At 38.5% G+C, this 20,015-nt stretch overlaps 1 protein-coding gene across 2 annotated transcripts in view; it reads right to left on the bottom strand.

Annotated features, from left to right (window-relative positions):
• Positions 1–10,118: 10,118 nt before the first annotated feature.
• Positions 10,119–20,015, bottom strand: part of SAXO6 (stabilizer of axonemal microtubules 6) — a 29,337-nt gene continuing 19,440 nt past the window's right edge. For both annotated transcript variants that reach the window (XM_024736373.1, XM_024736374.1), the window contains 5 exons: positions 19,272–19,384; positions 19,079–19,176; positions 13,849–14,101; positions 12,168–12,227; positions 10,119–10,925 (listed from right to left, as the gene is read on the bottom strand). In XM_024736373.1, coding sequence (XP_024592141.1) covers positions 10,813–10,925; positions 12,168–12,227; positions 13,849–14,101; positions 19,079–19,176; positions 19,272–19,384 — 637 coding nt within the window. In that variant the 3' untranslated portion in view covers positions 10,119–10,812. The remainder of the gene's footprint in view (positions 10,926–12,167; positions 12,228–13,848; positions 14,102–19,078; positions 19,177–19,271; positions 19,385–20,015) is intronic.

The raw sequence follows: 20,015 nt of genomic DNA, 5'->3' as shown, positions 1-20,015 counted from the left end.
GTGGACATGAGACAGATTTCCAAAGGTTTCCACCTCTCTGGATACTACCCAGGAAGTGAAGCAGAAGTCCCCTTTCTTCTCAGTAGATTCCAAACTTAGTGGTGTGCTGGTAATTGTTTAACAATCGGTTCTCCATGGGGAAAATCTTGATTTGTCACAGTTGCCAATTCTGCAGTGTAAATACTCCTACTGTGGCCGATTCCAAGCTGTCAACGCAAGAGCACTGAACATGGAGTTGGGAAGAGATGCCACCATTGGCTCTCATGAGCAGGTACAGCGGCTCCAGCACACCATTGCCCCAAGCTAACAAATGTCCACAATCCTCACTCACTCACTCAACCCAGGGCTCCATCTAGGAGAGTCTCAAGGAGGGGCTCCTCCTCAGGAAACCCCCAACCTCCATCCCCTCTCCTTCCCTTTTCCATCCCCAGTTTGGCCACTTTGAGTCTCTCTCAGGGGCTAAAAACATTCAGTTTTATCTTTTGAAGAAATCCAAAATAAAATAACTCTACTACTCCCATGATTCAATGACAATCTTCATAGGTAATACTAGCTTATGGTCTAGTTAGTGCTGAATTGGGAGAAAAACAGTTTAACAGAAAATACCCGGTTGGGGCGGGGAAGTGGGAAGGATCTATATTTACTATATCAAAATAACAGCTCGCTACATTACAGAGAATTTCCTCACCTCCTACACTCCCACCAGCACTGCCTGCCAAGGATTATACCCCCTACCCATTCCCCAGGTGATGCAGGCATGATGTGGGTTTCAGTAGATGCTCAGGCTACAAGCTCAGGTGTGCAAGAAACACAATTTCATTGTTTTCTCGATTAACCTTTTTTTTTTCAGGATGGCAATACGACCAATCAATAAATATAAAATGTGTACATTCTTTGACCCCCAAACTTCATGTTTTTTTGATATATACCTGTTATGGGCTGAGCTGTGTTCCTCTCCCCCACCCACCAAAATTTTATATGTTGAAGTCCTAACCCCCAGTACCTGAGAATGTGACTGTATTTGGGAAGAGTGTTTTGAGAGGTAATCAAGTTAAAATGAGATAATCTGGGTGGGTCCTAATCCAACATGACTGGTGTCCTCATAAGAAGAGGAGATTGATACACAGGGAGATACCATGTGAAGACGTGGGAAGAAGGTGGCCATCTACAAGCCAAGGAGACACACCTCAGAAGAAACCAACGTTGCTGCCAACATGATGTCAGACCTCTGGCCTCCAGGAATGTGAGAAAATTAATTCCTGTTGTTTAAGCCCCCTAGTCTGGGGTAATTTGTTATGGCAGCCCAAGCCAACTGAAAAAGACTTGCACTTTTGACAAGGCAGGTATTTGTGGGACAGGACTCAGACTTGTAGAGCTTGACTTCAAGGAATCAGGACAGAGGACAGAAGAACACAGCACTGCAGCAGACACTAGGCGCTTCCCTCTACCTACCCCTCCACCTCTTAAGTGCACACCTTGGCCTGAGGGCTATCTCATCCTTTCCACACAAGAGTTGCCAGAGCATTGACGCTACTGATGCTTATTCACTTTCCTCTCCATCCTGCCTCCTTCAGTCAGTGACTCCTTGGGAACTCCTTCGACCCTCAGCGCTCAGATACGAGCTCCCAGAGTTTTCCCAGCTGTGCTGAGCTCCAGTCACCCAGCATGGTAGCTGGTTTAACAATATACCCCTTTACTGGATGTTTCTCTGAATCTCCAGGGTAGGTGCATTGCTGTAGTTGCAGGCTTCCATGTGAACTGCATCCTCTCTCTTCTCTTTTTATAGACTTCTCTTTCTAGTCCCATTTGGGTGGGTGGTAGAAAGGAGTCAGAGGAGACCATGTTCGAGGTCCAGACAAAGAGATGCCAATGAGCTGCTGGGCACCTCTTAAGGTTGACCCTCCTTGGCCCTTGGGCCACTGCCCTGACTTCCTGTCTCACTTGCTAATTAAAAATGTTTTAAATGCTAAGTGAGAATAACTTTCATTCCTCCCAGCCACCCTCATTTCCAATAAAACTGAACAATTTTAGGAAGTGAAGGAGAAAATAATCATTATAATTTTCAAGTTCTATGTGGCAGCATTAAGTGCTTCAGGTGCACAGAATTACTTAATTTTCACAATAACAATTTGAAATAACTTATGCTTATTACCCTATTTAACGTACTCATCCACTGGAGCTCAGAAATTAGGTAACTTGCCCAGGATCACACAGCTAACAAGTGGCAGAACCAAGATTCAAACATCCTCTCGCCTGACCCAAGAGCATAAGCTCTGTTTAAAACAAATATTTGGGAGTGTTTCTTTTTTCCAGCTTCATTGTAGTCTTGTTACAATTGTTAAAGAAAATCTACTGTAGGAAGACTCGTGGGGATTGCACCATTCACCCAGAGAAAAATATGGTAATATACTCCAACACATTTGACCTTGTGTCCTTGCTGCATCTGGATTTGAGATGGCCTGCAAAGGCCAAGGAAAAGGTGAGTTCTAGAGTAACCGGCACCTTGGAGCCCAGGAAAACCAGAAGGCAGAGACAGGGCAAATGTTCTTTAAAGCAGCTTGATTTGACAGAGGAAAAAAGATGCAAGACTTGTTATTTCTATCTTATTTAGTGTGCATAAAGTAACTGAGGTAGTGTGTTGGTATCATCAGTAACATACATGCAAACACATAGGTACACACACAAACCACTCATACCATATTTTACTGTAACTGATGAATTTGTTATTAGCAACTAGGAAAGAGTTTAACAAAGGGAACCTCACACAGGAAAAAGGAAGACTCGCTGGCTGGTTACGATGCCCTCCAGAGAAGGAAACGGAAATTAATTGTTACAGAAAATTTGAAATCCATGAATCATGAGTGGAAAATGATTTTTCTCCTTATACGGAATTAACAAAAAACCAATATCTAGATGTCTGGTAGATTATTTTGTAACTTGCAGCTGTGACTTGTGTTTAATCTTAAAGAGACACTAGGATTAACATTGTGCATAGCAGAAAATATCTGTGGAATTTTTGCATGCAGTTTTAATGAATGAATAAATGAATATAGTCGCTAAATTTATTAAATAAGGATTGCCAGATTTTTAGGAGCTTCTCTAATCAAAAGTGTTCTGCTTCTAAGGTTTTCTAATATATTATTTAAATAATTAAAGAACTGTATGTGTTGATATTAGTCTTTACTGTCTTTTTATATTCAAATTATAAACACAAACCTAAATTAAACCTAAATTAAAAAAAATTTTTCTTCTTGGTCCTCACATGTTGATTCTGAATGATGAAAAAAACTGATTATGTTCTTAGAGCCTTGACCTGTGATGTTTTTAAAGTCTTGGCAGCTACAATTCACAGTAATTAAAGTGATCAGGCCGGAGTGTTTGTTAATGCCAGGTTATACTCTCAAATTATTATAGTACTTTGGATGTTTCATCTTTGCAAAATTACAAGTTAAACCTTATTACTGGTTCTTTATGGAACAAAAGTGTGAGTATTGTCACACAAACCTATTTTCAATTTTCTTTGGTTTTTTTCCAGAACCTTAACTGTTTTGACCTGAATAATTTTTAACGGGAACATTAACTGCTAAGGTACTCATTGTGGGCAAAATTTTCCTGGGTGACATGTTCAAAGTCTGACTGTAATTGAATTTATGAGTGTAATGTTTCTACATTTTCCCATAGTGTGTGGCACTTAGGTTAGTTTATATTTCCTTCTTGAAGTTACAAAACTCTGAGTTTTTATTTAATTCATCTCCAAAAAAATAATAACTTGTAGCAAAAGAAGGAAATCTTTGATATTGACTGTGCATTCATTCAGAGACCAACCTTGCCTATCTTTCCTTTCATCAGTAATTATCGTGGGTCCTTTATCTCTGCATGTCTGGCTCATACCTGATAACATCTCCAATTCATGGTTCCTCTAATACACTTTGCATATACCGAGTAATTGATTCCACCTTCTAGAATCGCTGAGTCACAACACTGTAGTCACAGACTTCTTTGCTTTACCACATAACGGAAATAGACAAATCATGTCAGCACCCCTGCCCCAAACTGCCTCTGTGTGAGCTGAATGTAGGTCATCGCACACAGGGCTGTGATGCGAGATGCCACGATTTCAGGATACACTGCCTCTGGCTTTTTAATTTAAATTCAGCCTCTCTAAAACACACCTTTCCCCTACCATTGTTTTAATGAAAATTTGCCTTCAAAATAACAGAACTAACATTTCCAATTGAATTGTAACCGAATCCAGGTTTGGCTGTTCACAGCTCATATGCCAATAATTGAGAGGCAAATGTCAGTAGAAAGGAAAGATACTTTAATCAGAAAACCCAGCAATCTGGGGAGATGGTGGACTCATGTCCAGAGACAAATTCCAAAGATTCTGCTCAGCCATGACCGTTTTTAAAGGAAAAAATAGGGGGGCGGGGAAGAATCTCAGTGATTCATCGAGGCAGGAGGTTAGGTTCTATATCATTCTCCATTGAGTGTAGACTAGCTGACTCTCTCTTCAGAAGTTGTCTTACCTGTGTGATCTGCCTGCAGGATTGCTTAGGGGGCTGCTGGGGGTAGAGAGCTAATCATTTTTTAACTGCTTATTTCTTCATTCTTACTTCTTTTTATCTAGGAAAAGAATCAATAGTTTAGGCAAGGCATGGTGTACGTTCAGGAGAGCATAAGTCAGGAGTTAGTTTCAACTGCTTAGTGACCTCATTCCTATAATTAGGTTTTTTAAGGTTAGAGGGGAGCAGAAATGGGCAAACAGGAAAGGGGCAAAGAGCTGCTTTCAATTCCCCACTATCAAGCATCATTCCATTTCCAAGGGATTAAGGGGGAAGGTCTATCTTCTGTAACATCTTCATACTGACATAGGGCACCATATTCTCAAGAGTGGAAGATGTCAACCTGGGTCTGTAGCATCTCTTTGCTGACAATTTTAGTTGCCCGCTTACATATATGGGCAGAGCAAGCTACAATTATTTTGATGCCCACAAAGATATAGATTATTATGAGCAGTAATGTTAATCCCATTCTCTTGAGGCCAGTTTCTTGGAGCTGTGCTAGCCATAGATTCAGAACTACTCAAGATGAAGAAGCTTATATCATGACTACAGTCTGGTCATCAGGCAGGGTTTTTTTTGTTTGTTTTTCTTTCCCTTGGTGGCAGTTATAGTATCTGTAAAACAGCTCAGGAATGTGCATCAGACACTGAGTCTGTGACTCTATTGTCCTAATCATTAACTGCTCAGTTTTGTACTTGGGGGGGAGGGAGGTTCTGCTTGGTTCCAGAATGACATTTGGGTAACATACATGAAACGTCTTTACAGGCCTTAATCATAAGTTTTGTAGATGAGAAACAAACTCAAAGGGATTTAACCAGCTTACTACAGGTTGAGTTGGGATTCAACCATAGCTTATTATAACCCCAAAGCCAGTGGTTCCCAAACTACCTGAATATCAGAATCACCTGAGGATGACACATACAGATTCCCAGGCTCCATTTCTGGATAATTCTGTGGGTGGATCATGGGTAGTGTCCCTGTATAGTCTAGTATCTGCTATTTGTGGCTTATTTTTATTTTCTAGGTAGACTTCAGCCAAGAAAGGAAATTAAACCAAAGTACTTTATTTTTATAAGCCAAGGAAGATGTGAATGGTTTAATAAATCTCATAGCTTATCTTGAGCTGCTCTTTTCTTCTTCCTGAAATGGATCGTTTTCTCTATCAGGCAAATGATATGGAAAGAAAAGCAGAGACTGATGTAGTGGCTGCCATGGTGAGCTTGTATACTGCCTCTGGAGGTAATGGGGAGGAAACCCTAGTCTATAGCATTTGCCAATTTCTGTGGAGTAAATACTCCCACCATTTTCAAAATTGTCAATTTCAAACTACTGATGGTTTAACAACCTGCTCACAAAAGTTCTGAATATTTAACAATTGGCCCAAAAGCCAGCTTCAGGATAGGATACTACTGGGTATAAAATACATAGGGGGGAACTGAACAATTTCCCAACATTATCGATATTGTCCACTACATGGCTCGAATTAGTCGTGTGGTCCGAGTTGGTTGTGACCTACCCAAACATCAGTCTATCTGTTGCTCTCCTGCTCTGACTTCCAAAGGGACCTCGGTGGCCCCGCTCCTCATCTCTCACTCAGTTTCCAAGGACATGCTCTGATATGGGCCTGGGGAGTAATGAAGCCACGGAAGGGACTAGTGGGTAGGGAGCATTTAGTGGAAGAGAAGTGGATGCTGTCTTTAGGAAGACTACTCTTTCTTCTTACCTGCCTTATAGCAGGGGCAGTACAGCAGGCGAGCCGCCCTCTGCTTGAGAAAGGCTTCTATCCTTAGCAGGCCTTGCAGGACAAGGTGGGAATGACACATGAAACAGAGTTTAAGGGAGCTTGGCTCTGAATCTGAGAGGACCAAAAAGGGCTGGGTGTTTCTGTGCCTCCACAGGAGAAACATGCATAAGGCCAAGTCAGAGTACAGGATCAACATTAGCGAAGATACCATAGTGAAGATACCACTGGCTTGATTTTAATCCATGAGTTAGGCTAGAGGGGCAGGCTGGTTTCCCAGGCAGGGCACAACCCTAGCTCATCCAATGACAGAGACTGTTCTTTTGCCTGGAGTAGCCTTTGTGCCACTGACTCATCTTAGGAAACAGCGATGCTGGCAGTTTGACAAAGACTGGGTCCTGAGCACGCTATCGTGACTAATGCCACCACATGGAAAAGGACCAAAAACATATTCCCAAACCAAATGTAAATGATTCTAAGATCACTTACCGTTTTAGATTATTTGTTCCTTAGGTAAACTTCCAGAAGTTGTGATATTTTGGGGGTGTCTACAACTGCAACAAAGGTACATAATCCATCCTTGAGCTCCCTGAGTAGCCAACTGCAACACTACTTATATGAGAACAAACTGTTTTTGAACGTTAACTCACTTTTACTCTGGTTCAGTCCATTTGTACAATAACTCATTGCCCATATACTCTTTTTCCCGACTAGACATAAAGATGTTTAATTTATCTTCTAAGATGACAAAGTTAAATTAACTCCCAAATGAATCAACCAGAGAGAAATGAATTACAGTAGGACTCACAATTTTAGTATAAACACTCTAGAGCAGGCAGCGTGGGTAGATTTCAAGTAAAAAGACCTAGATTTACTCCACCAGCTGTCAAGTCTTGGTCCAGTCATTTAACCTAAGAGGGTTTTCCCATCGGTAAAACCAGGATATTTATACTTAAATCTCATGGTAACATTTCCTGCCATGTACTAAGCATGTTTATCATGTTCTTTGCCCTTAATCCTCAAAATCATCCTTTAAGAGTGCTTAACTTGGAGTTCAGACTCCCACACAGAGATCGAGATGAGATCCAACATGAACATGCCTTCCCATACACGTGTATGAAATTGAATTGAACAAAGTCTCCCATATATGTGTGTTTGTGCATTTTTATCTGGGTTCTCAGCCAGGGACACATGAGAATCTCAGGATCTGGGGTGAAGATGGGGGTAAGGAAGAACAGAGGCAGTAGGTGTGCTACTTCCATTGTGATCCTGACATTTGCTCCCCTGTCTAGTTTGTGAGATACCAATTTTGACAAAACGACCAAACCACCAGTTTATAACAGTGATTTGGGTGTGTACCATATACGTAAAGTAGAAGTTATATTAAAGATGAATAAAAATGGAATTACCTAGGATTTTCCAGAGAAATTAAAGCACATGCCTACAAAGATTTGCACATAGATATCAAATATTCATTATAATCTGAAACTGCAAATAACCCAAAAGTCCACTGTGAATGAGTGGATTAAAAGGAAACATATGTGCCCAACACATAGATGACTCTCAAAAACATTCTGAGTGAAAGCCATATATAAAAGATAGTTCCATTTATATAAAATTCTGTGGGACTTCCCTGGTGACACAGTGGTTAAGAATCCGCCTGCCAATGCAGGGGACATGGGTTCAATCCCTTGTCTGGTAAGATCCCACATGCCGCAGAGCAACTAAGCCCGTGCGCCACAACTACTGAGCCTGTGCTCTAGAGCCCGGGAGCCACAACTACTGAGCTCACATGCCACAACTACTGAAGCTCACGAGCCTAGAGCCCGTGCTCCACAAGAGAAGCCACCGCGGTGAGAAGCCCGCACACCGCAATGAAGCGTAGCCCCTGCTCTCCGCAACTAGAGAAAGCCCACGCAGCAACAAAGAGTCAACACAGTCAAAAATAAATAAATAATAAAATTCTTGTAAACTAATTTATACTGACAGAAAACAGATTAGTGATTGCCTTGGGGACCAGGGGTGGATGGATGGACTGAACTGCAAAGGGAAATGAGGAGACTTTTTCCATGATGGAAATACAATGTATCTTGGTTGTGGTGTTGGTTTCACGATGTACACATTTTTTCCAAACTCATTGAGCTGCAAAATCTTTAATAACTGCAGATTATACATAAGTATGCCTTAATAAAATTGATAAAAAATTGAATTAACAACTCCAACTCCTAGATGCCAGCAAATCTCATGGAGCATTTCTTGTGTAATTAAAACCACTCACCAACTCAAATGCATGTCCTTTGAGTTGCTCTTTTAGGGAGAATGATGAAATAGTACTGATCCCTCAACACTATTCTCTCCCTTGGGCCTCTGAATAGGGCTTTTAAGAGGCAGTTAGAAGTATACTGCAAAGCTAAAGTGTCATGCGGAGGCTGGGGTAATGACCTCAGCCTCATGATAACCATACCCTAATCCATCTTAACACCTGATAGACCAAGTTCATGTGGTCTGACTTATCCAAAGGGTATATCCAGATTCTACACTCTGTGGCTTACATAAAACAGACTGTGTGTTATGCACAATTCCCCGCAAGCAAGCTATAATTCCTCTCTTTACTGTAGATCACTGGCCAGCCATTGAAAACTCTATGCTAACCAACTAAACTAACAAGCTTTTTAGAAAGAAGACAATGATACATCTAAGCTTCCAGAGAAATAATGTTTCAAATTTATTTTACAACTGATATGCCTCAGTACACATGTGTATAGAAGCCAAGATGATCTGTGTTCTGTGTTCTAAAATCCAATTATACACTAATTTCTAGTTTTTATTTCCATCTTTAGTGCCTTAGTTTTTAAATCAACAAACGTTTTTAAAAGGTCTGTGAAATGTAAGCAAATACTTTGCATGACCACAGTTCTTTATAACCTCATGGTAACATAAGATCTTTAAGACTTATTGTGAATCAGTGATTTGCAAAAGCACTCGACCACATTAAGCACTTTAGAACAGACCGTTCACTTGCTTTCTAACGAACAGGCATGAATATTCTGTGTCTCATCTTCAGTACCTTCTATCTATTGTAAATATTTTATGAAATCCATACTTTTTAGAAAATTAAGTTTATCATGACCTGCGAGATAAAGAGTAAGACCACAGAACATGTCCTAAGAGTAAAGAAGTATAGTCAAAAAGTTTGTGTTAGGGACTTCCCTGGTGGCACAGTGGTTAAGAATCTGCCTGCCAATGCAGGGGACATGGGTTCCAGCCCTGGTCTGGGAAGATGCCACATGCCACGGAGCAACTAAGCCCGTGTGCCACAACTACTGAGCCTGCACTCTAGAGCCCACGAGCCACAACTACTGAAGCCTGCACGCCTAGAGCCCGTGCCCTGCAACAAGAGAAGTCACCGCAATGAGAAGCCCGTGCACCGCATCGAAGAGTAGCCCCTGCTCACTGCAACTAGAGAAAGCCCATGTGCAGCAATGACCCAGTGCAGCCAAAAATAAATATATTAAAAACAAAATTCTTAAAAAAAAAAAGTTTGTGTTAAATTTTTTAAAAATGAGTTTGCCTTGGAAATTCTACATTTTTCCTACATTTGTGCAAAAACATTGTGGACTCAGTTTTGCTACATTTGGACCAAGCTGCAAAAGAAGTATGATGTGTTTAAGTTGTTGTGAGTAGAATGTTTTTAAAAAATAATTATTTGTTCCAGATAATAACTTTCTAGAGAAGCCAAACCCTTGAAACCCTTGAAACAAACAGAACTGAAACACTTGATCAATTTTTATTTCAAAATGTCTACAAAGTTATAATTCTCCATTTTACAAATAATTTTTCAAAATTCAGACATTATTCAAATGTAAGCCAAAGTCCTTATACAAACAGAATACACACAAAGATCAAAAATATACATATTCTCTCAGCAAACTTTGTTACATAAATAAGAAAAGTATATACAAAAGCTGGTATTTTCAATCTAAAGAACAATTATTTTAACACTGTAACCATATACAGAAGGTACTAAAATAAAAATAAACAACACAGCAAAAGTTAAAGGAATAACAAATTCATTTTATGACATCTACAACTGTAAACATACATAAAGCCAATCTTGGGGGGAATGTATACTTCACACTTATATCTTAATTTTTACTTCACTTTATTCATTTTTAAGAATATTCTCTGGATAGGTGAAATTCACAATTCTACCAGCTACCCCTGACACCTAATACAAGTTAGAACACGTGAAGAACTATATACTCTATGTCTTTGTACTTTGGGACAGATGCAAAACGAATTCTTCAAAAGTTAAATTTTTATGAACCTATGTTAAAAATTTTCCAAGTAAATTGAATTGGCTATTGAAAAATCAAACAATTCTTTTTAGGTAGGAAATGTTAGAAAAAAATCCAAACACTTGTAGTCTTAACATAGTAAAGCAATAAAGAAGATTATGCCAGTGGTTCCCCTAGATAAAAGCAACTTAACTAGGTGTATGTCTAATTATGTTTTGCCCCAGAAATTCTCCTTCCTTCTCTGAGCTCGTGCCAGAGTTTGAAAAGCCCGGAGACTAGAAGCTGCGGAGCGAGCAGAAATCTCAGATAATCTGTCCTCATCTGCAACGAAAGAATTATATTCAGTGCAAAAAATATGTCTTATAAAAATACTATGTTTCAAAACATTAACAGCAAATTAAAAGCATCAAGCTTTGTAATGTCAATATTGACTCTGTCAGAAACCAGTAATCTATTAAAATATAAGATATCAACATTTTTAGGATAGTTCATAGTAATTTTCCAAGTTTATCATATTTAGAAATCAAACATTTTAATGTTAAATGAGCATTCTGTTTCCTTCCTGAAATCCCACTATGTCATTACCTAAACACTTGGCCTGTGATTTCAGTATTACTCGGAAACAGTTCATCATCATATTGCCTTGTCCTACTTTAAAAAGCACAGCTGTTCGAGCAGAAGAACTTTAATGTTTTAAAAATGAAATGCCATACCTTAACATGGTACTCACATCACATTTCTAAAATAATTTCACTTAATGTAGAAATAATGTCTGACTTTAATACACTACCCTTCATTATTAGTGAAATTCCACAACTGGAGCAAGTAAATCTCTTATCAAGTTATTTGTAAACACTGTTCTTCCATTAAAAAGAAAACAGAACTGGATTCAAAGTGTCCAGATATTGGCATTTCAAAACATAGCAACTTGATTTTCAGCTCACTGAATTCTGAAAAAAGTCTCAAACTTGCTAAGAGAAAACCTTTAATGTGTGTGAAGCTATAATACATAAAGTATTAATTCAAATTTAATTTCAAATTCAAAATTTATAAATTTAGTAATTTCCTACTTCTTAGGGTACATTTAAAATAGTAATTTCTATTGTTCAACATTGAGAATTCAAAATTCCTCCTGCCACTATTAGAAGCAAATGAATTTGTCAAAATGAAAGAAAAAAAATTCATTTTCCCTAATTATATATATTTTAAGAATATACAGACATATGAAAAAAATGATGGATATAATGCTAGGCTGAATTCCTGAGCCACCAGCTACCCAGGCTGTAAAACAGAGTACTGACCTTAGGTGTGATGCTAGGCACAATCTCTTGCCAACTGTTTGTTTTAAAAAAGATTCTTCAAGGCTTATTTTCCAGTTTACTCATTTATAAAATGGGGATAATTTCACCCTCTTCACAGGGTTTCAAGGTTCTAATGAAATGACATCTGTGGAAGTACTTTGTAAACTATAAAGTGCTAACCAAATGTAAGATCATACTATTATGAACTACTATATAATAAAACATTATACTTTTATCTTGTGTTCTTTGACTATTAAAATACCTTCATCATTAAAGGCTTCTTGCTGGGGTAACTGGAAATTGTTCATCCTTGATTTTCCCACTTAAAAAAAAAAAAAAGCCAGAAGAAATTATCCTTCAAAGCCACCCAACAGTGTATCTTATTTATAGTCAACTCTAAGTGAAGGCAGGCTGTCAGAAAATTTATTAATTTTATAACTTTAATAGAAATTACTGCCAAAGGGCCATTCATTAATTCATAATGTACTTAGCAAATATGTAAACAAACAATGGATAATCTCCTGGGATTCTTTTCAGTGAAAATACTGATCTATTCTAACTTTAAAGAAATACAGTAAGCTTCTCTTTAAAGATGGCAGCTGGACTACACACATCTACAAAAGTGATATAAACCCACAGGACAGCGAAAATGGGAAGCAAGAAAACAGCAACAAAATTTTGGAAAGTGGGAAGCAAATGGAAGGGCAGTGAGTATGTGGTCATCATAGCCAAGTGAGCCGAATCCTTGGCAGCAGAGGAGGGATACCAAGAAGCAACCAATTTGCTCCCCTGATGGCTGGGGTTTTGGGAGTTCTGAGTACCACTGAGAGTTGGAGTGAAGGTAAAACTGAGTCAGGAATCTAGTTGAAAGTCTTTCTACAAAAGTCTGCCAGATCCTTCTTCAAATTTGTACAGCAGGGTAACTCTCCCAAAAGAGGAATGGAGGTCTCATTGCTAGAGAAGGTTTATCAGAGCTACTTTGACTGAAGGACACTGGATTCAACTGGGGGTACATATTCAAAATAGGGGTATTTTATATATCATTTATCTCCTCAAACAGATAAAACATGCCATCCATGCAATAAGAACTGGATGCTGTATAAAAGGAGTATGTAGTGTTTAAAAAATCTTAGAAATTAAAAATATAGCAAAATATCATTTAAAAACTCAAGTAGAAGATAAAAATTAGTGACCCTTTCAAATTAAAACAAAAAGACAGAGATGGAAAATAGGAGAGGTAAGATAAGAAAATATCATGTTCAACACGTCCAATATCTGAAAAATAGTAGTGCTGGAAGGAAGAAATAGAAAGTGGAGGGGAAGAAATCACTGACTAAATAACTTAAGAAAATTTCCCAGAACTGAGGAACATGACTTTTCAGATTGAAAAGGTCTAGTGAGTACTAGCAAAATGAATGAAAAGGGACCCACTATAAAATTTTAGAGCACTGGGTATAAAGAGAAGATGCCAAGAGCTGCCAGGAAAAAAAAGAAAGCCACATACAAAAGATCAAAAATAAAAAGAGCTTCAGACTTCTCAGTCATAATAGTGGACGTTAGAAAACAGCAGAGCAACACCTAATAAAACCAAAGGAAAATATTTTATGACTCTGAATTCTACAACCAGGCAACATTTGGTAATGTCTGAAGACATCTTTGGTTGTCACGCCTGGGGAAGAGGTGCTATGGCACTTAGTGGGTTGCCTGTATGTTTATGGGAAAGAACATGAGAGACACCTCACACTTAGACCAAAGTGAACTTGGGTACAGCACAACTGAGTGTTCCAGAGATGAGATTTTTTTCTATTTAAAGAAATCTATTACATTAACTAAAAAACTAAATAACACAACTTATTAATATATAGTATATACTCAGAGCCTTTGTATCTATCAGTATAACACTTTCATTTTAATAGACATAAAACTAAAATCCAAGTAATTACCATTATGCTGAAATTCTGGATCTCTCAGGGAGCCCTGAATTCGACGAGAAGGATGCCAGTAGGATGGGGCACAGGGTGGAGATGGAGACTGCCCAGGTGTGTTAGTTGGATTTTCTGGAATTTTTGAAACTGGAAGAGTTGTCTCAGCAAATTTGGGGATATTGGGTTCAGAATCTTCCCTCAAAGGCAAGGGATCAATTGTTTTTAGACCAGCAGCTGGAGAAGTCAGGAGGGGTATAGCACGACTTTCTTTCTAAATGACAAAAACAAAACAAAATACATATATGCGTGTGTACATATATAAACAAAACAAACATTTAAACACACAAAAGTATATAACCATAAAAGCAGTAGGAAAAAATATGGGGAAAATTTATGTAACCTCCATGTGGGGGAGGTTTTATAAGCCTAACAACAGATATAGATAAAGATATTTAGCTAAGTAAAAACAAAAGATATGTAAATATTTAAAAAATGAAAGAAAAATGACAAACTTGGGGAAAATATACAACTTACTGGACGGACAATGAATTATTATCACTGTTACATAAATATTTCTTTAAAAGTAGTAAGATAAACCTAATTTAAAGGTAGAAAAAGGATACATATCAGCAATTCATATACATACAAATTACAAATAGCAAACATTCCACACCTCACTGATAATCAAATAATTTCAAAATAAAAGCAATGACGTAGTAATTTTTCACTTACCAAATTACAAAGATAAATTAAAACAAACAAACAAACTATAATACCCTGAGCTGACAAGGATGCAGAAAACTGGCACTCTTATCCAGTGTTACTGGTAGGACAACCTTCCAGGGGAGCTGGCAAAATATAGCAAAAACCTTAATACTGTGGCTCTTTGACCACACAATTAATACTTAGGGAGTATTTACATAAAAATAGGTAACAACAATATGAACAAAAATGCAGGTAAAGAATGGATTTCTTTAGAGCATTTTTTCAAAATAAAGTAAAACTAAGAAATAACAACAATAGGCACCTAGTTTTAAAAAATACATTTCAACAATGAGCATCTAGTTAAAAAAAAAACTATAGTATAACTACAGATCGTACATCATATCACAATTAAAAATCAGATTATAAATTAATCGTATGGAAGTATGTTCACAATACATTGCTAGGTGAGAAAAATGAAAACTTATCTACAGTATAATAAACAAATACACTATATATCTAAACCCAAATTCAACAACGGATGTTTCTGAACAGTAGGTATGAATTACCTTCTTTTTTGGTTTGCTCAGTATTTTCTATTTTTCCACAATGATAATATATCAAGAATAGAAAAGTCCCTGTATAATTTTACTTTTTAGGAGAATGTAAACAAGTAAAATCAAATATAGCCCCAAACTTTCCTGATCATTCCTTGTAATTGTTGCCTTTAGTTATTAACTTTGAGTTTATCAATGTGATGTTCAAAACATTGCTTTCTGACCTTAGGCATCATTTTCTGCAATTAGAGGGCTTATTGCTTCAAAGGGGAGATAGCCTGGGGTCTCATCCAAAAAACAAATATTTTTAAATCAAGATCTAAGATAAAACCACAAATTTTCCACTTGCTTCCCTTTTTTTTTTTTTTTTCTTTTTTGCGGTACACGGGCCTCTCACTGTTGTGGCCTCTCCCTGTTGTGGCCTCTCCTGTTGCGGCCTCTCCTGTTGCGGAGCACAGGCTCCGGACGCGCAGGCTCAGCAGCCAAGGCTCACAGGCCCAGCCGCTCCACGGCATGTGGGATCTTCCCAGACCGGGGCATGAACCCGTGTCCCCTGCACTGGCAGGCGGACTCTCAACCACTGCACCACCAGGGAAGCCCCTGCTTCCCTTTTTAATTACAAAGATCTCTTATGAAAATCGTTCTTTTGGTTTTTTCTTTTTGTATACATATATGTAGAATTTGGAACTTCTGTCAAATTGGTTTCATTACTGTTAAAACCTGAATTAAATCTATAGAATATTTGTAATACATGGGGTTCCCAGGTCTAATTTGACTTTATGATCTGTTCTTGAACCTAAAAGCCTCCTTATTGGCCTCACTGCTTCTACTCTCCCCCAGTATAGCCCATTCTCCACTGAGTAGCCAGAGTGATTTTAGTTATCAAGTGTATCAGAGATCTATATTTGCTTTACTGCTTAAAATCCTCCAAGAGCTTCCCAGTGCCATTAGAAGAACACCCCACTCCTTACCCAGCTCCCTTGCCCACTCCCTTTCCACCCTCATTCCCCACCCTCTCCCCTGCTTTCTCCAGGCTCCAGTCACACAGACCTTTTCACTCTCAATGAAACGCTCACTGTTATTCACCTGGAAAAACAGTGTTTTCCTTCTACCTGGAAAACAATCTCCAGCCCAGATCTCTGCATGGGCACCTCCCTCATCAGCCAGGTCTTGCTAAAATGTCACTTCCTCAGAGGTTCCTGTCCTGATGACCCAAACTAAAGCAGTCTCACCCACCCCTTGGAGGTCATTTTCAGTTTTATTTAATTGATAGCACTTACTACTATCTGAAATTCTTTTTTAAAAAATCATTTGTCTACTTCTCCCAATGAAAATGTAAGTTCCACGATCGCAGGAATTTTATCTTGATTACCAATGAATCCCCAGATCCCAGAACAGTGTTTGATACAAAGTAAGAGCACAGTAAATTCTGAACTGAGTGAATGAAAATGAAACTCCTGATATTCCCCTCCAAAGGTGGCTTTCGCGCAGAGTTCTCTTACTCAGTGTGTGGCACTCTCCATCAATCCTGCTGGGCAAGTCAGAAACCTAGAAGTCATTATCCAACCCAGCTCCAGGACTTGACATTGTTCCCCTTACACAATTCTTCAGTTTCACTCACGTCTATGCCCACCCTCTTTAGTCCAAGCTATCACAGCTCCTATGTGGACTACTGCAATGGGCTCTCAAAGGTATCCACAGTCCACTCTTGCCTTCCACGGCAGCCAGAGAGATCTTGCAAATCATAAATCAATCACAACACTCTCATATTTAAAACATTTCAGTCATTTTCCATTTTACTTGAGATGAAAGAAATTCTCAATATTGCTGTCTCTTCCAGCCTCATCTTGCTCCTGCTCCCTGCCACACACTGTACTGGTCTTTGTTTCCTAAAACTCTATGTCCATGGGACTTCCCTGGCGGTCCAGTGGTTAAGACTTCACCTTCCAATGCAGGGGGTGTGGGTTCGATCCCTGGTCAGGGAGCTAAGATCCCACATGCCTCGTGGCCAAAAAACCAAAATATAAAACAGAAGCAATATTGTAACAAATTCAATAAAGACTTTAAAAAAAATGGTCCACATCAAAACTAAAATTAAAAACAAAAAAACTCTATGCCGTTTCTCTCCGCGGGACTGTGGCATATGCTATGCTTCTTCTCCCCTCCCTTTTTACCTGGTTAACTCTTCTTCTTCCTCTATATCTCAACTCAATTATAACTTCTTCAAAGAAGCATCCTTGACTTTCAAGAAGCTTCCTGATCTCCATGACTAGGTCAATTCCTTCCAGGACAGCACTATATACTTCTTTGAAACTATTATTAGTTTTAATTTTACTTTTTTGGGGATGTGATTCTCACAAGACTGTAGGTTCAACAAAATCATGTACCATGTCTATTTTTGCTCATTATCACAACCACAGCATCTAGCATGTAAGTAAATGGATAAGAAACATCTGCTGAATGAATGAAGTGAGCTAACATACACTTGGGTTTTTAATATCATTTTTAAAATGTACAGATGGTACTTGACTATCAAACCAATATCATGAGAATTCTACTCTCAAGTCTTGTGAGACAGTGTTGTTTAGGGGTTAAAAATGTGGGCTCTGAGAACAGACTGCCTGGACACAAATCCTACTCCACCATTATGAAGACTGAACAAATTAACACATGTAAAGTACTTAGCACAGAGCCTAGAACATAGTAAGTGCTCAGTAAATGCTAGCTATTATGATCATCCCCACAGAAGTTCCCCAAATTGCTGCTGCCCCACAACACTCCCACAATTCAAGGTGAAAATATTTCTGGATAATATAATATAGTCTTCCTAATTCCTATGGTAAAAAAAAGAGATACAGGATGATATTAACCAAGGGCAACTGAATGACAGGGATAATTCACTGCAAACTGAATGACTTACAGATTTAATGTTATTATAATAGTAGCTTCTGTAAGAAAACAAAGGAAAAAAATGACTGTGTTCAGTGAGTTTAATGACTCCTCTGCCTACCAGCAACCAAGGGGTAGACAATGGAAAATAACCAAATCTAGCTCCTGGTACAACTACTGCTATGATCCAAATAACCATCACCTCTTGCCTGGATATTGTAACTGACTAACCAGTTTCAAGCCCTTGCTCTTGCACCCCTACTGTCTATTCCCAATACAGTTGCCAGAGTGACCTTGGAAAAACCCAAGTCAAATCATATCACTCCTCTGCCCCTCTAAAGGCTTTCCATTTCATTCAGAATAAAATTCAAAGTCTTTGCTATGACCTATAAGGCCCTACACAATTTAGCTCTTCATTATGCCTCTGACCTCATTGCCCATCCTGTTCTCCCTTTCTTGCTCTCAGCTCCACTCCTGCCTGTTCCTCAAAGAATCAGGTACCTTCTCACCTGGAGGACTTTGCACTTGCTATTCTTTTTGCCTGGAATGCCTTCCTAGATATGCATATGGGTCAGTCCTTCACCTGCTTCAGATTCTGCTCAAATGTTACCCTCTCAGTCAGAACTTCCCTCGCCACTTCCTACTCACTTCCCCTGCTTTATTTTTCTCCTTAGTTCTTATCACTATCTAAAATACTATGCATTTTACCTAGTTATCCTGTTTATTGTCTCTCTCCTCCACTAGAATGTAAGTTCAGTGAGGGCCAGGATTTTTACCTGCTCCTTTCACTGCTACATCTCTAGTGTTAAATCAGCATCTGGAACAAAACTGCCACAGAAGATGCTCAATCAATAGTATTGTTTTTCTTCTCTCTCTTCCTGTTGTCACTACTGACAAAAATTGAAAGTATAGCAGAAATACAGTGCCACTACCCAAAAAAACAATTCAATGCCTTTGCCTTCTGAAAGTAAGTTAAGAGCATCGTCTCCATATATGATAGGCAGAATTTTCTAAAATCTGAACCTCTCATTCACTTATTGCATGTGACTAAAATAATCACTTCCTGAAGAGACGTTTTTCTCCAAAATATAAATATTTACCTTCCTAAAAGTTTCTAAGCCATCCTGAGAGGACATTCTTTTTCTCTGTTCTGCAACTGAAGGCTTCATTTTAGATGGAGACACTAAAACAGCACCACCTGGAAAAATGCAAAAGATGTTATATTTTGATTAAACTAAATTATCGTGTAGAGAAAGCAGGTGAAATAAGAACTGCACAGTGTTTGCCTGTTACCAACAGCTGGAGTGGTAAGATCGTGATGAGTCCTCTGGATTCCACCAAGTTCTCTTAGCTTCGGAGTAGGAAGCCTGCCTCCTTTTCCTGAGGACACAGAAGACGACTCCGACCTACAAATTAAAACAATTATGAAGCATGTCCTCCAGAAAATATAATAAAAAAATACTTTGCCATCATTATGCAATTAAACTATAAACCTATAAGAGAAGGCCATTTTGTTTCTGAAAAAAATAAACAAATCTACACACAGTTAAGAGTAACTGAATATTGGAAAAGAGGTGAGATCACTGCAAGTCAGCAACACACCAGAGAATTCTTCCATTATATCAGAACCTAACTTCCATATTAGCTGCAAAACTCACAAATGAATGATAAGGGCGTTGGACTATGGACAAAAAAATACCATAACCAATGGCAGAGAACCACTCCCCAAAGCATTCTGCATATAAATCAATGGAAATTAGCTATTTGCAGAAATCACTTATTTTATTAAAAAAATTTTTTTAACATCTTTATTGGAGTATAATTGCTTTACAGTGGTGTGTTAGTTTCTGCTTTATAACAAAGTGAATCAGCTATACATATACATATGTTCCCATATCTCTTCCCTCCTGCATCTCCCTCCCACCCTCCCTATCCCACCCCTCTAGGTGGAAACAAAGCACCAAGCTGATCTCCCTGTGCTATGCAGCTGCTTCCCACTAGCTATCTATTTTACATTTGGTAGGAAATCACTTATTT

This window comes from Neophocaena asiaeorientalis, unplaced genomic scaffold, assembly GCF_003031525.2.
Source record: "Neophocaena asiaeorientalis asiaeorientalis breed wild unplaced genomic scaffold, Neophocaena_asiaeorientalis_V1.1 scaffold134, whole genome shotgun sequence".
In the NCBI taxonomy this organism is placed as follows: domain Eukaryota; kingdom Metazoa; phylum Chordata; class Mammalia; order Artiodactyla; family Phocoenidae; genus Neophocaena; species Neophocaena asiaeorientalis.
The sequence above is the reverse complement of the archived record's forward strand: the minus strand, read 5'-3'. Positions and strand labels throughout refer to the sequence as shown.